At 47.0% G+C, this 16337-nt stretch overlaps 1 protein-coding gene across 1 annotated transcript in view; it reads right to left on the bottom strand.

Annotated features, from left to right (window-relative positions):
• The window catches only part of SEPSECS (Sep (O-phosphoserine) tRNA:Sec (selenocysteine) tRNA synthase), a 42410-nt gene extending 26588 nt beyond the window's left edge, over positions 1–15822 (bottom strand). Inside the window, exons 1-4 of the mRNA XM_056855551.1 lie at positions 15706–15822; positions 10743–10897; positions 6368–6486; positions 6108–6266 (exon numbers count right to left, since the gene is read on the bottom strand). Coding sequence (XP_056711529.1) covers positions 6108–6266; positions 6368–6486; positions 10743–10897; positions 15706–15819 — 547 coding nt within the window. The 5' untranslated portion in view covers positions 15820–15822. The remainder of the gene's footprint in view (positions 1–6107; positions 6267–6367; positions 6487–10742; positions 10898–15705) is intronic.
• Between the last annotated feature and the right edge of the window lie 515 nt (positions 15823–16337).

The following is a 16337-nucleotide window of genomic DNA, read 5'->3' as shown; positions in this document are numbered from 1 at the left end:
AGAGGTTCCGCGCATAGGAGAATAGAATGCCTGCACACTCAAGGGCTTGGATCTCCCGCAATGGCCACAAACCAGCCCAGAGCTACATTACAAGGGGAATTGGGCCCGCGTAGCACTGCGTTGGGTTTAGCGATGGATAGTCAAGAAATTCAAATGCTGGATTATTATTTTTTTAATCTCCCTCGTTTTGGGTCAGATCAAAACCCCTCTGAAGGTTGGGCTTGATCAGAAATGGATCCATTTCAGGCCCACAGTAGTGCCAGGAGCCTTCTCAGCCACTCTCCCTACGTTTCTGAGAAGCAGTGGGAGATAACCGGAAGAAACTGATACAGAGGAGCCTTACATGCTTGCAGCCTCGTGCGGGGATACTGGGAACCATGAGAAATACATTCCCCCACTCTCGTTGCCGTGAACGCTTACCACGGCGACCACGGCCACCAAAAGAAATGGGAAACACGTTCCACAGGGTTCCCAGCATCTCTGCATACAGCTACACTATACAGCGGTATCCAAAGCCCCGAGAAATCAATGCTTCTAGCTTGCTGGAAGTCCTCCTCCTTGCTGTCTTTTGCCTTAGTAAAAGAAAAGGGGTACTGGCAGGGAAGGCTGCTGGTGAACGCAGACTCTTCCCATGAAAGAGACTGCACCAATTTGGACTCGACAGCAAGTACAGGTCCTCCAAGTTACCCAATGGAAGAGCTGCATTCCAAATGAGATGAGGCATTCTTGTCTTAACCTGTCCCTTGCTGTATTGTAACACAAATTACTATTCTTCCACACACACACACACACAGTATCCCCCTTTTGCTAATTTATCCTTCAGCAGACATTTTTTAATCATTTTATTAAATTAACAAAATTACAATAAACAAAAGAAAAAGGGAAAAATGAAAAAACAAACACAGAGACAAAAAGATACTTCCGTTTTCATTTGTATCAAATATAAATCTAATTAAGAAATTACAACCTGTTCTCTACTACATATACAGAATTATTTTTTGAATTATTCTTACAACTAAAAAATCAAACTCATTAAAATATCACTATTTTCAGTCTGTCAGCTAAAATTGTTGTAAATAGTTTATAATCATGATTCAACAATGATATTGGTCTGTAATTTCTTGTCAAAGTTAAGTCCTGACCTTCTTTAGGTATTAGAGCTATATTAGCCTCTTTCCAAGACTCCAGCATCTTTCCTCCTTGCAAGATGGAGTTCATTGTATTTTGTAGTGGTTGTAAGATTTCGTCCTCAAAGCATTTATAATATAGGCCTGATAAGCTATCAGGACCAGATGTCCACATCTGCTTTTGGCCTGCAGCTAATTTCTTTGGCTGTGAAAAAACCTAAGTGGCATCTATTCATTTAAGTAATTGTGGTGGTGGTGGAGGGGATGCAGAAGCATGTGTCGTTTTCTTACAGGACGTCCTATGCTTCATTCTGGCTTCTTGATTTAAAAATAAATAGGGTAACAGGTCTAGGAAAGTCCCCTGGGTCTGTGGAGGGCTGTTATCAATAGGAATAGATGAGCCAATGTCTAGTCTCAGTATAAGGAACTTCCTTCCATCTTACATAGGGTGGCCAAACAAAGATCACCATCATCTCAACATAGCAACTAGCTCCAAGTCAATGTCAGATTTTTCTCCTTTATATCATAGAATCATAGAGTTGGAAGGGGCCATGCAGGCCATCTAGTCCAACCCCCTGCTCAATGCAGGACCAGCCTAAACCGGGGGTGTCAAGCATAAGGCCTGAAGGCCAGCTCTGGCTCGAGAGCTCTTATTCGGCCCATGAGCCAGCCAACACCGCCCCCCCACTTACACACACACCTCAATCTGGGCTGGCGAGGCATGGCTGGACTGACCAAGTGACATTTATGTCATATCTGGCTTTTTTAACAATTGAGTTAGACACTCCTGGCCTAAAGCATCCATGAGAAGTGTTTGTCCAGCTGCTGCCTGAAGACTACTTCAAGAAGAGGCTATGTTTTTGTGTTTTGCCTGTGCTTAAGCCACAGTAAAAAGTAAAGCACAGGCAGCAATAAATTGCAATTCTAAAAATCAATGGGGGTTTCACCGCTGATGTTAGAATTCGGATTTTACCCTAAGCAAACATCGTCAGCATAACCAAACCACATTACACTTAAAACGCAGAAGGCTTAGTCATTCCTTACGAATTGAAACGCACAACACAGCCAAGCAATCTCTTTTTCTGCAGTTAGTATGGAAAGACATACTGGTCCAGACACAATCTCATGGAAACTGTATGTACATCTTACCAGCTTCCACCCTGCTTCTTACCTACTCCCCCACAAACCTCTCAAGACTGTCTGAAGAGATCTGTGGCAATAAGACTACTGTTGAGGAAAACATGAACTAATCACCTATTCAGCTGGACTAGATTTTGACTGGGGGCCCAGAGGTGAAAGACTGCCTTGAATAGTCAGTATGTACAATCCCAATTCTTTCGGGGTGGTGTGCATTTGTTTAAATAGGCAGTTTGAAACAGAATTCTGTTTTCCCAAGATGTCGCAATCAAATTTATCCTGACATGCTGCAAGCTAATATTTTCAATACAATCCTAATTATGTATATAATTAAGCCAAATACAGTAAATGTCACCAGCTACTGGCTGAGTTTCCAAGGTGCTGTGGACTGTCCTGAGGAGAAAAGACTGCACCGTGGCATGTTGGCAAACAGCGCCACTTCCAAGGAAGTGTAGCTACACTGTGGTTTAAAGCACGGAAGAGGAGTGGTTCAGAGGCAAGAGAAATGTTTAAAAGGATAATGGCCAGAAAATGGTGAAAAGTTCTGCAGGAATACTTGCTAAACATTTGCTGAGAGTATGTGTAATGAGTGGCTTCAAGGAATCATGTAGTTTGCCATACACCCAACTAGGGTTACAAACTGCCTGGAGAAACTATGCTCTGCCCCCTTGCATAGAAAGTTAATGGGGTGATGTTATTTACCTCTATGTCAAGGAAAGGGTCAGCTGCCCATTTCTATACATTAAGCCTCAATTAAAGAGACAGGACATTTTTCTCCATACTTCTACACCCAATTTAAGAGGCACTGAAAACTATGCAGTAGAGGAGAAGAGTTGGTTTTTATATGCCGACTTTCTCTACCACTTAAGGAAGAATCAAACCTCCTTACAATCACCTTCCCCTCCCCACAACAGACACCCTGTGAGGTAGGTGGGGCTGAGAGAGTTCAGAGAGAACTATGACTGGCCCAAGGTCACCCAGCTGGCTTCATGAGGAGTGGGGAAACTAACCCGGTTCACCAGATTAGCGTCCGCCGTTGATGTGGAGGAGTGGGGAATCAAACCCAGTTCTCCAGATTAGAGAGTACCGTTCCCAACCACTGCTCTTAATCACTACACCACACTGGCTCTCAAAGAGAACGCTAGCATTAGAAGCAGTGCCCTCTGCCTGTCCTTGGCTGTGCAGATTAAAAGGCATCCTGTTAACCAGAGCTTCTGCCTGAAATGGTGAAGATTAGCTTCTAGGAATATATATAACCTTGCTCCCTAAAATTTTGTGGTTGGGTCCACCTCCTGCAGCAGTCATTTTGTGATTGTGCCCACCAGCCTGTGTCAAAATTCCAAAGGTGCCCAGAGGGTGAAAAAGTTTGGGGACCTCTGGAACAGGGTAACTCTGTGTAGGACTGCACCGGGTGAGCCAAAGAGAGCGGGGCCATCACTTAGTGGGAGAGCATCTGTTTTGCATACAGAAGTTCCCAAGTTTGATCCCCAACATCTCCATTTTAAAGGTTGGGGGAGGGGAAGGGAAGGCTATTGTAAGCTGCTTAAAGGTAGAGAAAAGCAGGATATAAAAACCAATTCTTCTTCTTCTATGTGATGCGAAAGACCACAACCTATGAGCATGGAGAGCAGCTGCCAGTCAAAGTAAGGCAATACTGATCTTGACAGACAAATGACCTGACTCGTGTTCATGTGAGAGAAGGCAGGAGGGCCGCATTCTGCATATTGTTTGGACATATCAAATTAAACATTTGGCTGCAGCATCAAGTAAGCTATACTGATCCAAGAGCTTTACAAATGATGAGCTACCAAACCAACAGCACCCCCCACACACTTCATGAGCTGCCAGGTACTTTTAGAATCCTTCTGTTCTTGTATGCCCAGGCAGGTATATTAACAGAAGGTTTTGTTAAAAGGAGGTGTCAAGGAATTGAGACACTCACCATTCCTTATACATCTGTTCTTTGGTTCAGGCTTAGGCCTGGCCTGTTTTGATATCTACTCCCAGGCAGATTGGAATGCAAAAGGAGGGGGGGGGTTACAGCCTGAGAATGGTTTCACTCTTGCGAGACAACATCCAGCTGTGGCCAATTTATTGGCCTCACTCCTTCCTTGATTGAAGGTCATTTCGTGGCTGGGGAAATAACTCTACCAATTAAGCAGTTCATCCTGTCACTTGGTCAGGTGGGGGTGATTCATAGACTGCAGCTATGCTTCACAAGTACGCATCAAAGGACAGCTTTGGTCAGCTGAATTAGCATAACTCTTGACACTTGGGTTATGACTCTCCGGCTTGTGCTCACCCCATTTTGGTTCTGCGGGGATAAAAATACCTATCTCTGCCCTAGTAAGTGTGTGGTTCTTGGCATGCCGGAGAGTATGGAGGCCATTGCTACGATTGACCCACTTTTGATATTCTTCTAGGGCGGAATGTTGCTATTTGAATTTTTGGACTCTATCCTGAAATCCAGGAACAGGTGAAACCTTTTGTCAGAGGCTGCCTGACAACAGATTCAGACTCTGACGGAGACCAGATCCAGGGACAGAGTCCTCCTTCCCCACCCACACTGACAGAGAAAACAGCTGATGACGATGTATTGCCAAGACATACCTTAAAGTCACCGGCTACAGAGCAGCCTAAAGAAGACCAGACGCCGGCCGACCCAGGAACATCAAGGAAGCTGCCCAGGGAGCCGGGAGACCATGAGGAACAGATGTCTCCTGGGACTCGTCGAAGGAAAATGGGCCGGGTCCTGGCAGAACAACGCCGGCATTCAGCCAGGTTGGAACAACAAAGAAGGAACCGGGACAGCCATGAAGATAGTGAGTGAGTCTTTACAGAAGCTGCCTCCCCCAGACAGCTGCAAGTATTTAGGAGGGCTGAGTCAGCAGAAGCTGTGGAAGCAACGCATGGCGAACCTGCGGCACTCCACTCTGGCTGACGGTGTATAGACTCGGACTGCTTTCTCAACCCTGAATTCTTCTGGACTCCCTGCCTGACCTTGGACCGGCCCGACCGTGACTCTGCCTTTCGCTCTGACGGATTGCCTTTCACCCTGACTGACCTTGGACTGTTACTGGACTGCGTCTATTACTCCCATTCCCAATTAATACAGCTGCCAGCTGTAGAAGCCTCGGCTTCAGAAACCCCAGCCTGTTGCCCTGCCTGCTGCAGGCCTCTTCAGAGCACCGTGCTGCTACAGGAGCACCCCGCCCTAGTGGGCCAGCACACCTTTGAGAACAGTAGCAACTTGTTTGTAACTGTCTTTGCTTGCCAAACCTCTTGAAAATCAAATCTTACTGTGTAGTTAGATATTTGCTATAAGCTTTGTTATTTTGCTTTTGCGCACGTATTTTCTTATAAACTGTAACTAGCACAATCTTTAATAAACCTTTTAAACTTTTGACTTTACTGGCTTCAAGCCAGTAAAGTGGACTTGGTTAAAGGCGGCACACTTACCAATTTAGAACCTTTTTGTGTGTAACCCCCACCTTGCAGGAGTGCAACTCTGCAGGGTTGGTGTTTGGCTTGGTAACTGTTAAGGACAGTCAGGGGTTGCTCTTGGCCTCTGCCTGGGTTGAGCCGTAACAAGAGCTGATGGCAGACTACCTTTGAGCATGGTGGACACTCAGTTTTGGTTAAAAGTAATGCCCCCTTCCAACCTTCCAAGCAGGCTCCAGTGGCGGAGGGGCCTGGGTCTCCTCGACAGGAGGGATCCTAAGTTTTGCAAAGACTGAGTTGCTGCTTTACCTATTTAGAGAATATAGTAAAACTGCCATCCACTTCTGCAGTATTTCATTTACACAATGCCCAGTTTTGGAACAAGGAACACACTTTCTTTACCTGCAGTGATCATGGACTTGAAGCAGGACTTCTGGTCTATACGCGGCCAAATAATGTATTTTGCCTTCGGTCTCTGGTGCCGCAGGGTTAAGAAACATAAGGTAAGACTCATGCCAGTTGCCATGGGGACAACGAAGCAGCTACTTGCCGTCCTGACACCTGCAGAGGAAAAGGCAAATCAAAGGGGGGGGTCACAAAGCACCCCTAAATTATTTGCAGCATCTGTACATGAACAAACACTTTGCTCCCGGCTAGCTTACCGGCAAGTCTTATAATATCCAAGACGACAGAGTTGGTAAGTTTGTTCAAGAGGCTGGAGCCTGCGGCTTTTGGCTGGATGGCAGAAATGTCGCCCGACCTTCCAATCCCATGGATCAACCTGAAAACCAAGCAAAGAAATTAAACATACGCAAAATAAACGATGGATTGGATTCCAAGAATGTATTTGTTTATTTTGTTAAATGTATAGCCCATCCTCATTCCCAGCCAGGCTAGGCTCAGGGCAGGTAACAATATTTAAAACAACACAGAACTTCAGCGTAAAACACAATGATCAGAGAGCAATTGAACCCCCACAGGTGGCAGATGGAGGGGGAGAAAGATGGGGAGGCCAGCACCGAAGCAAAACTTGCGGCTGCCCTCAGTTGTAGGCCTGGTTGAACAGTCCGTCTTGCAGGCCCTGCGGAACTCTTTAAGGTTCCCCAGGGCCCTGATGTTACTAGGAAGAGTTTTCCACCAGGCCAAAAAAGCCCTGGACCTTGTCGAGGACAGCCACATGTTGATTGGGCCGGGGACCACCAGCAGATTGTTATTCGTAGAGCATAAGGCTCTCTGGGGGGTATACCAGGAGAGGCGGCCCCGTAGGTACGATGGTCCCAGACTGTGTAAGGCTTTAAAGGTCCAGAATCCATTTCGACAGCAACAAGAACCTTTACGTCACTCCCCGCTTCCCCAATACCTGTACTGTTGGGGGCGAGAGATTCAAAATGTTTTGGCTTCTCCACAGTTTTCTAAGACAAGCCCTGCATGACGCCTTTTCTCTCACTCAGAGGCCACTGTACCTCTGTCCCACAGGTTCGGAGTTACAGGTAGTTCAGACAGTCATTGTTCAGCTTCCATCTTGCCTCTTTTAAAACATCTAGAGAGTCCTCTGTCTCACATTGAGACATCACCGGACAAGGTGGGCCAGTTCCTTTGAATAATCACCCCTCACTCAGACACTGCACAGAGCTATTGGGGCTGGGGACCCAAACACAGCTTCACCCACACGCTGCCTCCATTTGTTCATTTCCTAATACATATTAGACAACCAGTGTGGTGTAGTGGTTAAGGTGTCGAACTAGGATCTGGGAAACCCAGGTTTGAATCCCCACTCTGCCATGGAAACTCGTTGGGTGACCTTGGGCCAGTCACACACTCTCAGCCCTGACTCTGGCTAGTATTTGGATGGGAGACCTGCAAGGAATACCCAGGGGTGTGACGCGGAGGCAAACAATGGCAAACTACCTCCGAACATCTCTTGCCTTGAAAACTTCCTAGAGACCATAAGCATCCAACACATATGAACACATGGAGCTGCCTTATACTGAATCAGACCATGAGTCCATCGAAGTCAGTATTGTCTACTCAGACCGGCAGCGGCTCTCCAGGGTCTCAGGCAGGGGTCTTTCACATCACCTACTTGCCTGGTTCCTTTAACTGGAGAAGTCAGGGACTGATCCTGGGACCTTCTGCATATCAAGCAGATGCTCTACCACTGAGCCACAGCCCCTCCCCACAGGGTTAAACAAACAAAGAGTAAACTTTTAGTTATAATTTGAATAACACTGGGCTGATTCAGGAAAAAGTTACAAAGTTTCTTTTCAGTTGAACTTCTGAACTATTTCCCTATTCATGCAACTGGGAATCTTTTGTTACAAATTGACCCTTTCCCTGGGCTGTTACTGCACTAGGTATTCCCAGCGATGTATCAAGAGTTTGGAAATGTTATAAAAAACATCATTTTAAAAGGGTTTTTGGATGCCACAGCTAAAAAATGGTTTGAAGACGTCTTCACAGCTAAAGGGGCCAAACAAAGTGCGAACAGTATTTTTTATAACAGTTTCAAACTCTTAATACATCGGTGGGAATACATTGAAAGTGCGAACAGAATTTTTTATAACGTTTCCAAACTCTTGATACGTCGCTGGGAATACCTAGTGCAGTAACAGCCCCTGTCAGTTTTAAGCTGCTGTTCTGCTCACACGGCCAGTCTGACTATCCCCAAACAGAACTTATCCCTGTTTTTGACTCTCCCTCTCACCAACACTTCGTCAGGCTCCCCCTGGTCATTCTTAGGGAGAGGTGGAACCTGACCAGTCCCTCACACCCTGTTTCTCCTGCAGGTTTTGCACGTGCCAGAGGGCCTGGGGGTTTTCTCATCAGGCTCTTGCAGAAGTCACAGGAGTTTCTTGCACTAATCCTGCCTTCTGCAAAGTCGCTGCAAGATTAGACAGACACCCCCCCCACACTCCCATAGGAGCACCTTGAGGTGAGACCATGAATAACGGCAAAGGCAAAATCTGTGAACTGCAATACCAATCCACTGCATGCAATCGTGCCAACATTTTAAGAACTGGAATTCCAGTAATTACTTACTTTGCAGACATAAAAGCTAAAATGACAATTCATCAAATACATTCAGTCAGGAACAGCCACATAAGCAGCTCTTTGAAAATGCGGGGTCTCTGTCATCTCTAAAATATCAAATAACCCAGTCAGGTGCCAGATGACCTAGGACTTTGGGCCATCAGCAGCTCAGCTTGCCCATAAGCTCTGCATCGTCTGAATAAAATCAATTTTAATAGGTATTTGTTCACGCTGCCAGCAGTTAATCTGTCATAAGCATCATTTAAAAACGCACCTGCCATAATTCAACATCCGCACATAACCGATGCTCACTATGCTTTTGTTTTTAATATACCAGAAGGAGAATTTTTGACCAGTGTGCTAGTGAAGGACCCATGTTCTACTGTAAAACTAACTTGTGAAATGGAGAGGATAAATGCATAATTCATTTCTTCACCTCAGTATTCAATTGCACTAAGCTACCAGTCAATAATGTTCACTTTTTGAGCACACCCGAGGTTCACGAAGTGCACAGATCTGTTCACATGAGAGATTTATTCATGTGAGGGCCACAACACCTGAGAAGAGGACCTGTAGGAGATCTCTGTACCTCTTTTTAAACACCACAAACTAATTCAGCAAAAGTGTTCAGTAGAAGGCAACTGCTGCCTGCCCACACAATGCACGCTGTGACAGCTCTAAGGAACTGGGAGAAAGACGATACCTAGACTGTATGCCTCAGCCACGCCCTCCTCCGCCCTGTCTGTCACATCCATTAAGCTTCAGTTATTCACATGGTACCCTGACCTGGATGGCCCAGGCTAGCCTGATCTCGTCAGATCTCAGAAGCTAAGCAGGGTCATCCCTGGTTAGTATCTGGATGGGAGACCACCAAGGAAGTCCAGGGTTGCTATACAGAGGAAGGCACTGGCAAACCACCTCTGTTAGTCTCTTGCCTTGAAAACACCATAAGGGGTCGCCATAAGTTGGCTGTGACTTGACGGCACTTTACACACACACATTCACATGGTGCAGAAACACGATGCACACGTTCACCCCGGAGGCTGAATGCGTTTTGTCCCCTAACCCTACAGTCTTTTGCACAGAGAGCAGATTCTAGTCTGGAGCAGAGGAGGTTGAGGGGCGACATGATTGCTCTCTTTAATATTTGGAGGGCTGTCATTTAGAGCAGGACTTCTTAAACTTTTTCCAGTCTCAACCTTTTTTTTGCTTGAGAAATTTTTACGCGACCCCAGGTATATAGGTATATAAAATAGGTATACAAATCAAACATTTACTGATAATAGATCATAAAGAAACCTTTTACTGTTGCCAAATTTTTTGCAACCCCCACATTCAGTTAAGCGACCCACAGTTTAAGAAGCTTTGATTTAAAGGAGGGTAGGAAGCTGTTCCTGTTGACAGCAGAGGATAGAACTCGTGATGGGTATAATTGTGGGTGGAAAGGTACCGTCTGGATACTAGGAACAAATTTTTTACAGTAAGAGTTGTTTGACAATGGAATCAGCTACCTAGGGAGGTGGTGAGCTCCCCCTCACTGGCAGTCTTTAAGCAGAGGCTGGACAAACACTTGTCAGGGATGCTCTAGGCTGATCCTGCATTAAGCAGGGGGTTGGACTAGATGGCCTGTATGGCCCCTTCCAATTTTATGATTCTAATGCAGAAACGTTTAATCTAACTTCAGCTAACAAAAAAAAGCCAAATCAATTTCACTGTCACATCATGAGATTCCATCTGCAATCCATGAATCGTTCAACTACTTCAGGGTTATCCGCCTGTGACTCTAGCAGGATACCACGGTTTGACACCAGGCTGAGGGTGGAGCGACTGGTACTCCCCCATCCTAAGAATGTGCCTGCTGCCTCAGCAAATTAGGGTTGTGAAATAAACCAGGTTAAAGTGACTGCCTTTAATTTAAACGATGCATGCTACAGGCTATTTAAAAAATCAGAGTCCCATATGTCATTACATATACCATAAAAGGCAGATAATAAAAGCAGCGTTTACCTGTAATGCCGGCGGGCAACTAGCCCCGATGCCACTCTTCCTTCCCTCTCACCCACACCACAGTTGCCAAGAAAGTTGTTGCTGTCCATAATGGCAAGTTCATGGAGAAAGAGTTCAACGGTACTTTCATCCCATCCATCTTCAGGGCATTTGCCCTTCAGGAAACAGCACAATTAAAGACAGCGCAGTTAGTATATATTTTATTTCTGCTTCTTTATCGAGATAAGCAAGGCACGCATAAGGAAAATGGTAAGTTATTCTGAAACACTTTGGTTCACAAAAGAAAAGTATTCTGAAATTGAAAAACCATACGATGAATCTCAAAGACTAAAGCAATCTATATGGTAATTCGTTTACATCGGCAAACCTCCAATAAAATATTTTTATCACCATCACATGGGGGAGAGTTTCACCATTATTGTGAGTCCAATAAAACTAAAGCCAGTCAGTCTTGGTGCCTGTAATGCTACAGATATGCAGATGGAAAATTGCAGATGGAGAGGACATTGTAAACCAGCTGGGGAGAAAAGTGGGGTATAAATGAAATGAAATCAAATAAATAATATTTAGCCCAAGATCTCAATTCAAGGAACTATGAATGCAGCAAGACACTGCATGAGGCTTGTAAAATTTTCCCTACCTTCTCACCTCCCCCCCCCAAAAAAAAAACCTGAACTGCAATCAGCAGCAAAACAGCATCTCTTCTCCATAGGGCTGCCAGGTCCGCCCCCCCCCCCAGGTACCAGCAGGGGCGGGGGGTAGGGTTGGCCTCTCAAGGTTGGGGAACACCTGGAGAATTGGGGGTGGAGCCTGGGGAGGACAGGGACCTCAGTGGGGCACAATGCCGTACAGCCCACCCTCCAAAACATCCATTTCCTCCAGGGGAAATCATCTCTGTATTCTGGAGAGGAGATGTAATTCCAGGGGATCCCCAGGCCCACCTGGAGACTGGCATCTTAGTTTAGTTTTATTGCATATGGCCAAAGGCCGTGAAAAAAATTAAAATGGTATAGATCCATATGACGATTGTTAATAATTAACATATTACATATTAGTAACAAATTAAAAGCTTTATGGGTTTCTCTAACCCTCTGGACCTTATCAAACTACAGCCTATAAAACATCATTAAATAATTAACCCTCAGAGTTATCGTCGGCGTATCTAATATGAAATAAACAACAAGCTATTCTCATGTCAAAAATCGACTCTGTGAAGTGAGGAAAACCCAAAAAGTGAGATCTCAATAAGGTTTGAATCCCGGGCAATCCCTAGTTCTCCATCCCTTCCTCCAACAGCCAGCTGACATTGTCTGAGCTAGCCATAATGATGAAATCTTAGAGACTTATAGAGTGTGCACACAGCACCAGAGACCGCACACACAACCCTAAGCGACGCCCAATGGGTGGTCCTACTCTCTCCAACAGCAGCCTTTTTTGCAGGAAGAAGACTGTACTTGTATCTAGAACACAAATGTCATATTTACAAGGGGAAAAAAAGAACTGGAATACTACAGTGCTTCCTTTCCTATTCATCCTTAACCTATTTTGCTACTTCAGAAAACATAAAATCATCCTTTATAGTTTAGTTAGCATATTAAATTGTTTACTGGGAATATTTATGGATTTTAGAAGTATAATTGCCTTCGATGTCTATGAAGAAGAAGAGTTGGTTTTTATATTTATTTGTATTTGTATATGCCAACTTTCTCTACCACTTAAGGGAGAATCAAACTGGCTGACAATCACCTTCCCCCACCCCCCACAACAGACACCCTGGGAGGTGGGTGGGGCTGAGAATGTGTGATTGGCCCAAGGTCACCCAGCTGGCTTCATGTGGAGGAGTGGGGAAACAAATCCAGTTCACCAGATTAGCCACCGCCGCTCATGTGGAGGAGTCTCCTACACATGAAACCAGCTAGGTGACCTTGGGCAAGTTACAGCTCTGTTAGAGCTGTCTCAGCCCCACCTACCTCATAGGGTGTCTGTTGTGGGGAGGGGAAGGTGATCGTAAGCCGGTTTGAGTCTCCCTTAAGTGATAGAGAAAGTCGGCATTTAAAAACCAGCTCTTCATTTTCTTATTCAAAATGGCTGCTGCAGGAGGAGGCGCCAACCACAGAATGTCAGGCAGTGAGGTTATGTGTCACTACAATAGTAACTCTTTCCCATTCCAAGCAGAACCTCTGCTTCAGGATGCCTTTTAAAACAAACATTTTAAAATTATTTTCATGTGCACACATACACACAGCTTATCTTCAGTCAGGGAGTGAAGCTCCTTGTGTTGTGGTGGCAGCTGCTGCCAAAGCAAGCTATTTTTAAAAAGCTATATAGCTTAAAAGCTTCAGGTGGTGGCTGGATATCTCCCACTATTACAACTGATCTCCATCCAACAGAGATCAGTTCACTGGGGGAAAATGGCCACTTTGGCAATTGGACTCTATGGCATTGAAGCCTCTCCCCTCTCCAAACCCTGCCCTTCACAGGCTCTGCCCCCAAGATCTCCAGGTATTTCCCAACCCGGAGTTGGCAACCCTATATACAGCCCATCAGATGACAAATGACCAATCAGAGGCCCTGCTGAGTCAAAGCCCCCACCCACTTAGTGGGCACCAGAAAAGGTGTCAGTGAGCACCACATTGGGGACCCTAGATCCGTGTTGGCGAACCTATGGCACGAGTGCCACTTCCGGCACGCATAGCCCTCTTTGCCGGCACGCGTGGGTGAGCTCCAAAAGGCCTCCCGTGTTGTCTGTGCCCCTCCCTCTCTCAGCTGAGCTCCCTCTCCACCGTGCGTGCATCGGCGGGTCAGCTTCCTGCCTCGCACGCATGCGGCTGGCTTCTTCCTCTTCCCCCCCCTCTTGCCCCGCAACAGCTGACAGGCGGCGGGGAGGCCAGTAGCAATGAGGCGGGGCCTCCTCCTCTAGGCTCCAGCAGCAGCTCCTCCTCACCGCCTTCCTCCTCCTTGTCCCCCTCAGGCGGCTCCCAGCAGTCCAGCTCCAGGCTGCCGCCGCCATCGTCCTCCTCCTCAGGCGCCTCTCCCCCTGCCGTTTTCACCTGCCTCCTCCGGGTGCTCGTGGAGGGCCAGGCGGCCCCTCAATAGCCGCGCGTCCACCGGAGAAAGGCCTGCCATCTCCCGCAGTCCTCCCCCTCTCCCCCGTTCGCGCTCGTCCCTGACTCCTGCGGTAAGCTTGTGGAGTAGCCGGAGCCACCCTCAAGTCCTCTGGCTTGGGCGTGGCTGCGTGCCCTCTGACTTCTCCCTCCCCACCCCCTAAGGTCGCCCACAGGCTGGCGGGGTCGCCCTCACTCTCGCCGCCCCCTCCTCTCCTGCCCCTGACAGCAGGTGCCCAATGCCGCCGCGCCGGGGCCCAACGTCTCCGCCGTCCCGCGCCGTCGCCTCGCCACCTCCCCAGAGCTGCCGGTAAGGGGGGGGGAGAACTTCGGGTGTGCATCCTGGAGCAAGTCCTGGGTGGGGCTTGAGGCCCGACCCAGGACACTTCCTTCCTTCCTTACATCCTTTCTTCCCCAGTTCCTTCCTTCTCTTTCCTTTTCCAGTTACTTCCTACCTTCCTTCCTTCCTCTTTCTTTCTTTCTTTCTTTCTTTCTTTCTTTCTTTCTTTCTTTCTTTCTTTCTTTCTTTCTTTCTTTCTCTGTCCCTCCCCCCTTTCTTCCTTCCTTCCCCAGTTCCTTCATTCTCTTTCCTCTCCCTTTCCTCTCTCAGTTCCTTCCTTTCTCCATCCCTCCCCCTTCCCCTACTAGGGCTGCCAACCTCCAGGTGGTGGCTGGAGACCTGGCAACCCTAGCAATAATGTCCAGTATTCAGGTTAAATTGCTGTATTGGCACTTGGCGATAAATAAGTGGGTTTTGGGTTGCAGTTTGGGCACTCGGTCTCTAAAAGGTTCGCCATCACTGCCCTAGATCTATTTCAAAACATCCCTGTATTTAACTACGTTATGTGTGTGTAAAGTGCCGTCAAGTCACACCGACTTATGGCAACCCCTTTTGGGGGTTTTCATGGCAAGAGACTAATAGAGGTGGTTTGCCAGTGCCTTGCTCTGCACAGCAACCCTGGACTTCCTTGGTGGTCTCCCATCCAAATACTAACCAGGGCCGACCCTGCTTAGCTTCTGAGATCTGAGGTTTTGGGGGCAGAGCTTAGGGAGGGAGGGGTTTGGGGAGGGAGGGGCGTCAAAAGCCATGGAGTCCAATTGCCAAAGCGGCCCTTTTCCCCAGGTGAACTAATCTCTATCGGCTTTTTTAATAGCAGGAGTGGTACTGCCACCACCTGGAGGCTTGGAAATCAGCAGTCAAAGTACAAAATTACTATTAGTGATTAGGACAAATTACAAGTGCTATACAACAAATACTTACCTTCTACTATAATACATAAGATTCACTTAATGTCAGCCATTCAGGTGTACAATTATTCTTTGTGTTATAGATGCAAACATGCAATTTATCTTTATGCTATGGTTGAAAAAGTCCAATTCAAGTAGGATATCCAATGATTGGTATAACCAGCTCATTCTTTTTGGATTATACCAGTCATTGGATATCCTACTTGAATTGGACTTTTTCAACCATACCATAAAGATAAATTGCATGTTTGCATCTATAACACAAAGAATAATTGTACACCTGAATGGCTGACATTAAGTGAATCGTATGGATTACAGTAGTAGGATAAGTATTTGTTGTATAGCCCTTGTTGTAATTTGTCCTAATCACTAATAATAATTTTGTACTTTGACTGTGCTGATTTCCAAACCTATTTAGGTACTAGCCCAGTGATGCCTTTATTTGTTTAACCACCTGGAGGCTGGCTACCTTCCTCGTGCATCCCTATTCCAGACACTTGTGTTTGGGGGCGTGGCCAAGGCAGCCGCTGTGGGCGGAGCTTATACGCCCCGCCCCCTGCGTCCTTCCTTCTTGAGGACCTGTCTTGAGGCGCCGCCGGGGCCGGCTCTACCTGTTCCAGCAGCGTCCGCAGGCGGAGCTCGTGGGCGCGGCGGCCTTGGGACCCCTGCCGCACGTAAGCGGCGCTCACCAGCCGCTCGCCCGCCTCGAAGTTCTCCGCGTTCATGGCGGAGACGGGAGGGAAGGAAGGAAGGAACTGGAGAGCGACGACGGCCGCTCTGGTACGCGCTTGCGCAGTCGAGACGCCCGTCTGAGCCACGCCCCCCCGACGAGCGACAGCAGCTGCCTAGAGGGGTGGAGGCGTGGCGAGGAAAGGAGCGAACAGCGCCCCCTGCGGACGGAGGAGGAAGCAAAGGCCTGCGTCTCCCCATAAGAGGGATAAAGATGTTCCCTGGGATTCTTGCATGGTGGAATGTATTTTATTTTGGCCGCGTTAAGGAAAGCCTTCCTATCTATTTTCTTCCTATCAGCTTCCTGATAGGAAGAAAATAGATTCCTTTGAAATGTGGTGTTGGAGGAGAGTGTTACGGATTCCGTGGACTGCCAAAAAAACAAATCAGTGGGTTATAGATCAAATCAAGCCTGAACTGACCCTAGAAGCTAAAATGACTAAACTGAGGCTGACGTATTTTGGTCACGTCATGAGACGACAAGAGTCACTGGAAAAGACCGTCATGTTAGGAA

The sequence above is a fragment of the Euleptes europaea genome, chromosome 9 (assembly GCF_029931775.1).
Source record: "Euleptes europaea isolate rEulEur1 chromosome 9, rEulEur1.hap1, whole genome shotgun sequence".
NCBI classification, from domain to species: domain Eukaryota; kingdom Metazoa; phylum Chordata; class Lepidosauria; order Squamata; family Sphaerodactylidae; genus Euleptes; species Euleptes europaea.
This window is presented reverse-complemented; position numbering and strand designations above follow the sequence as displayed.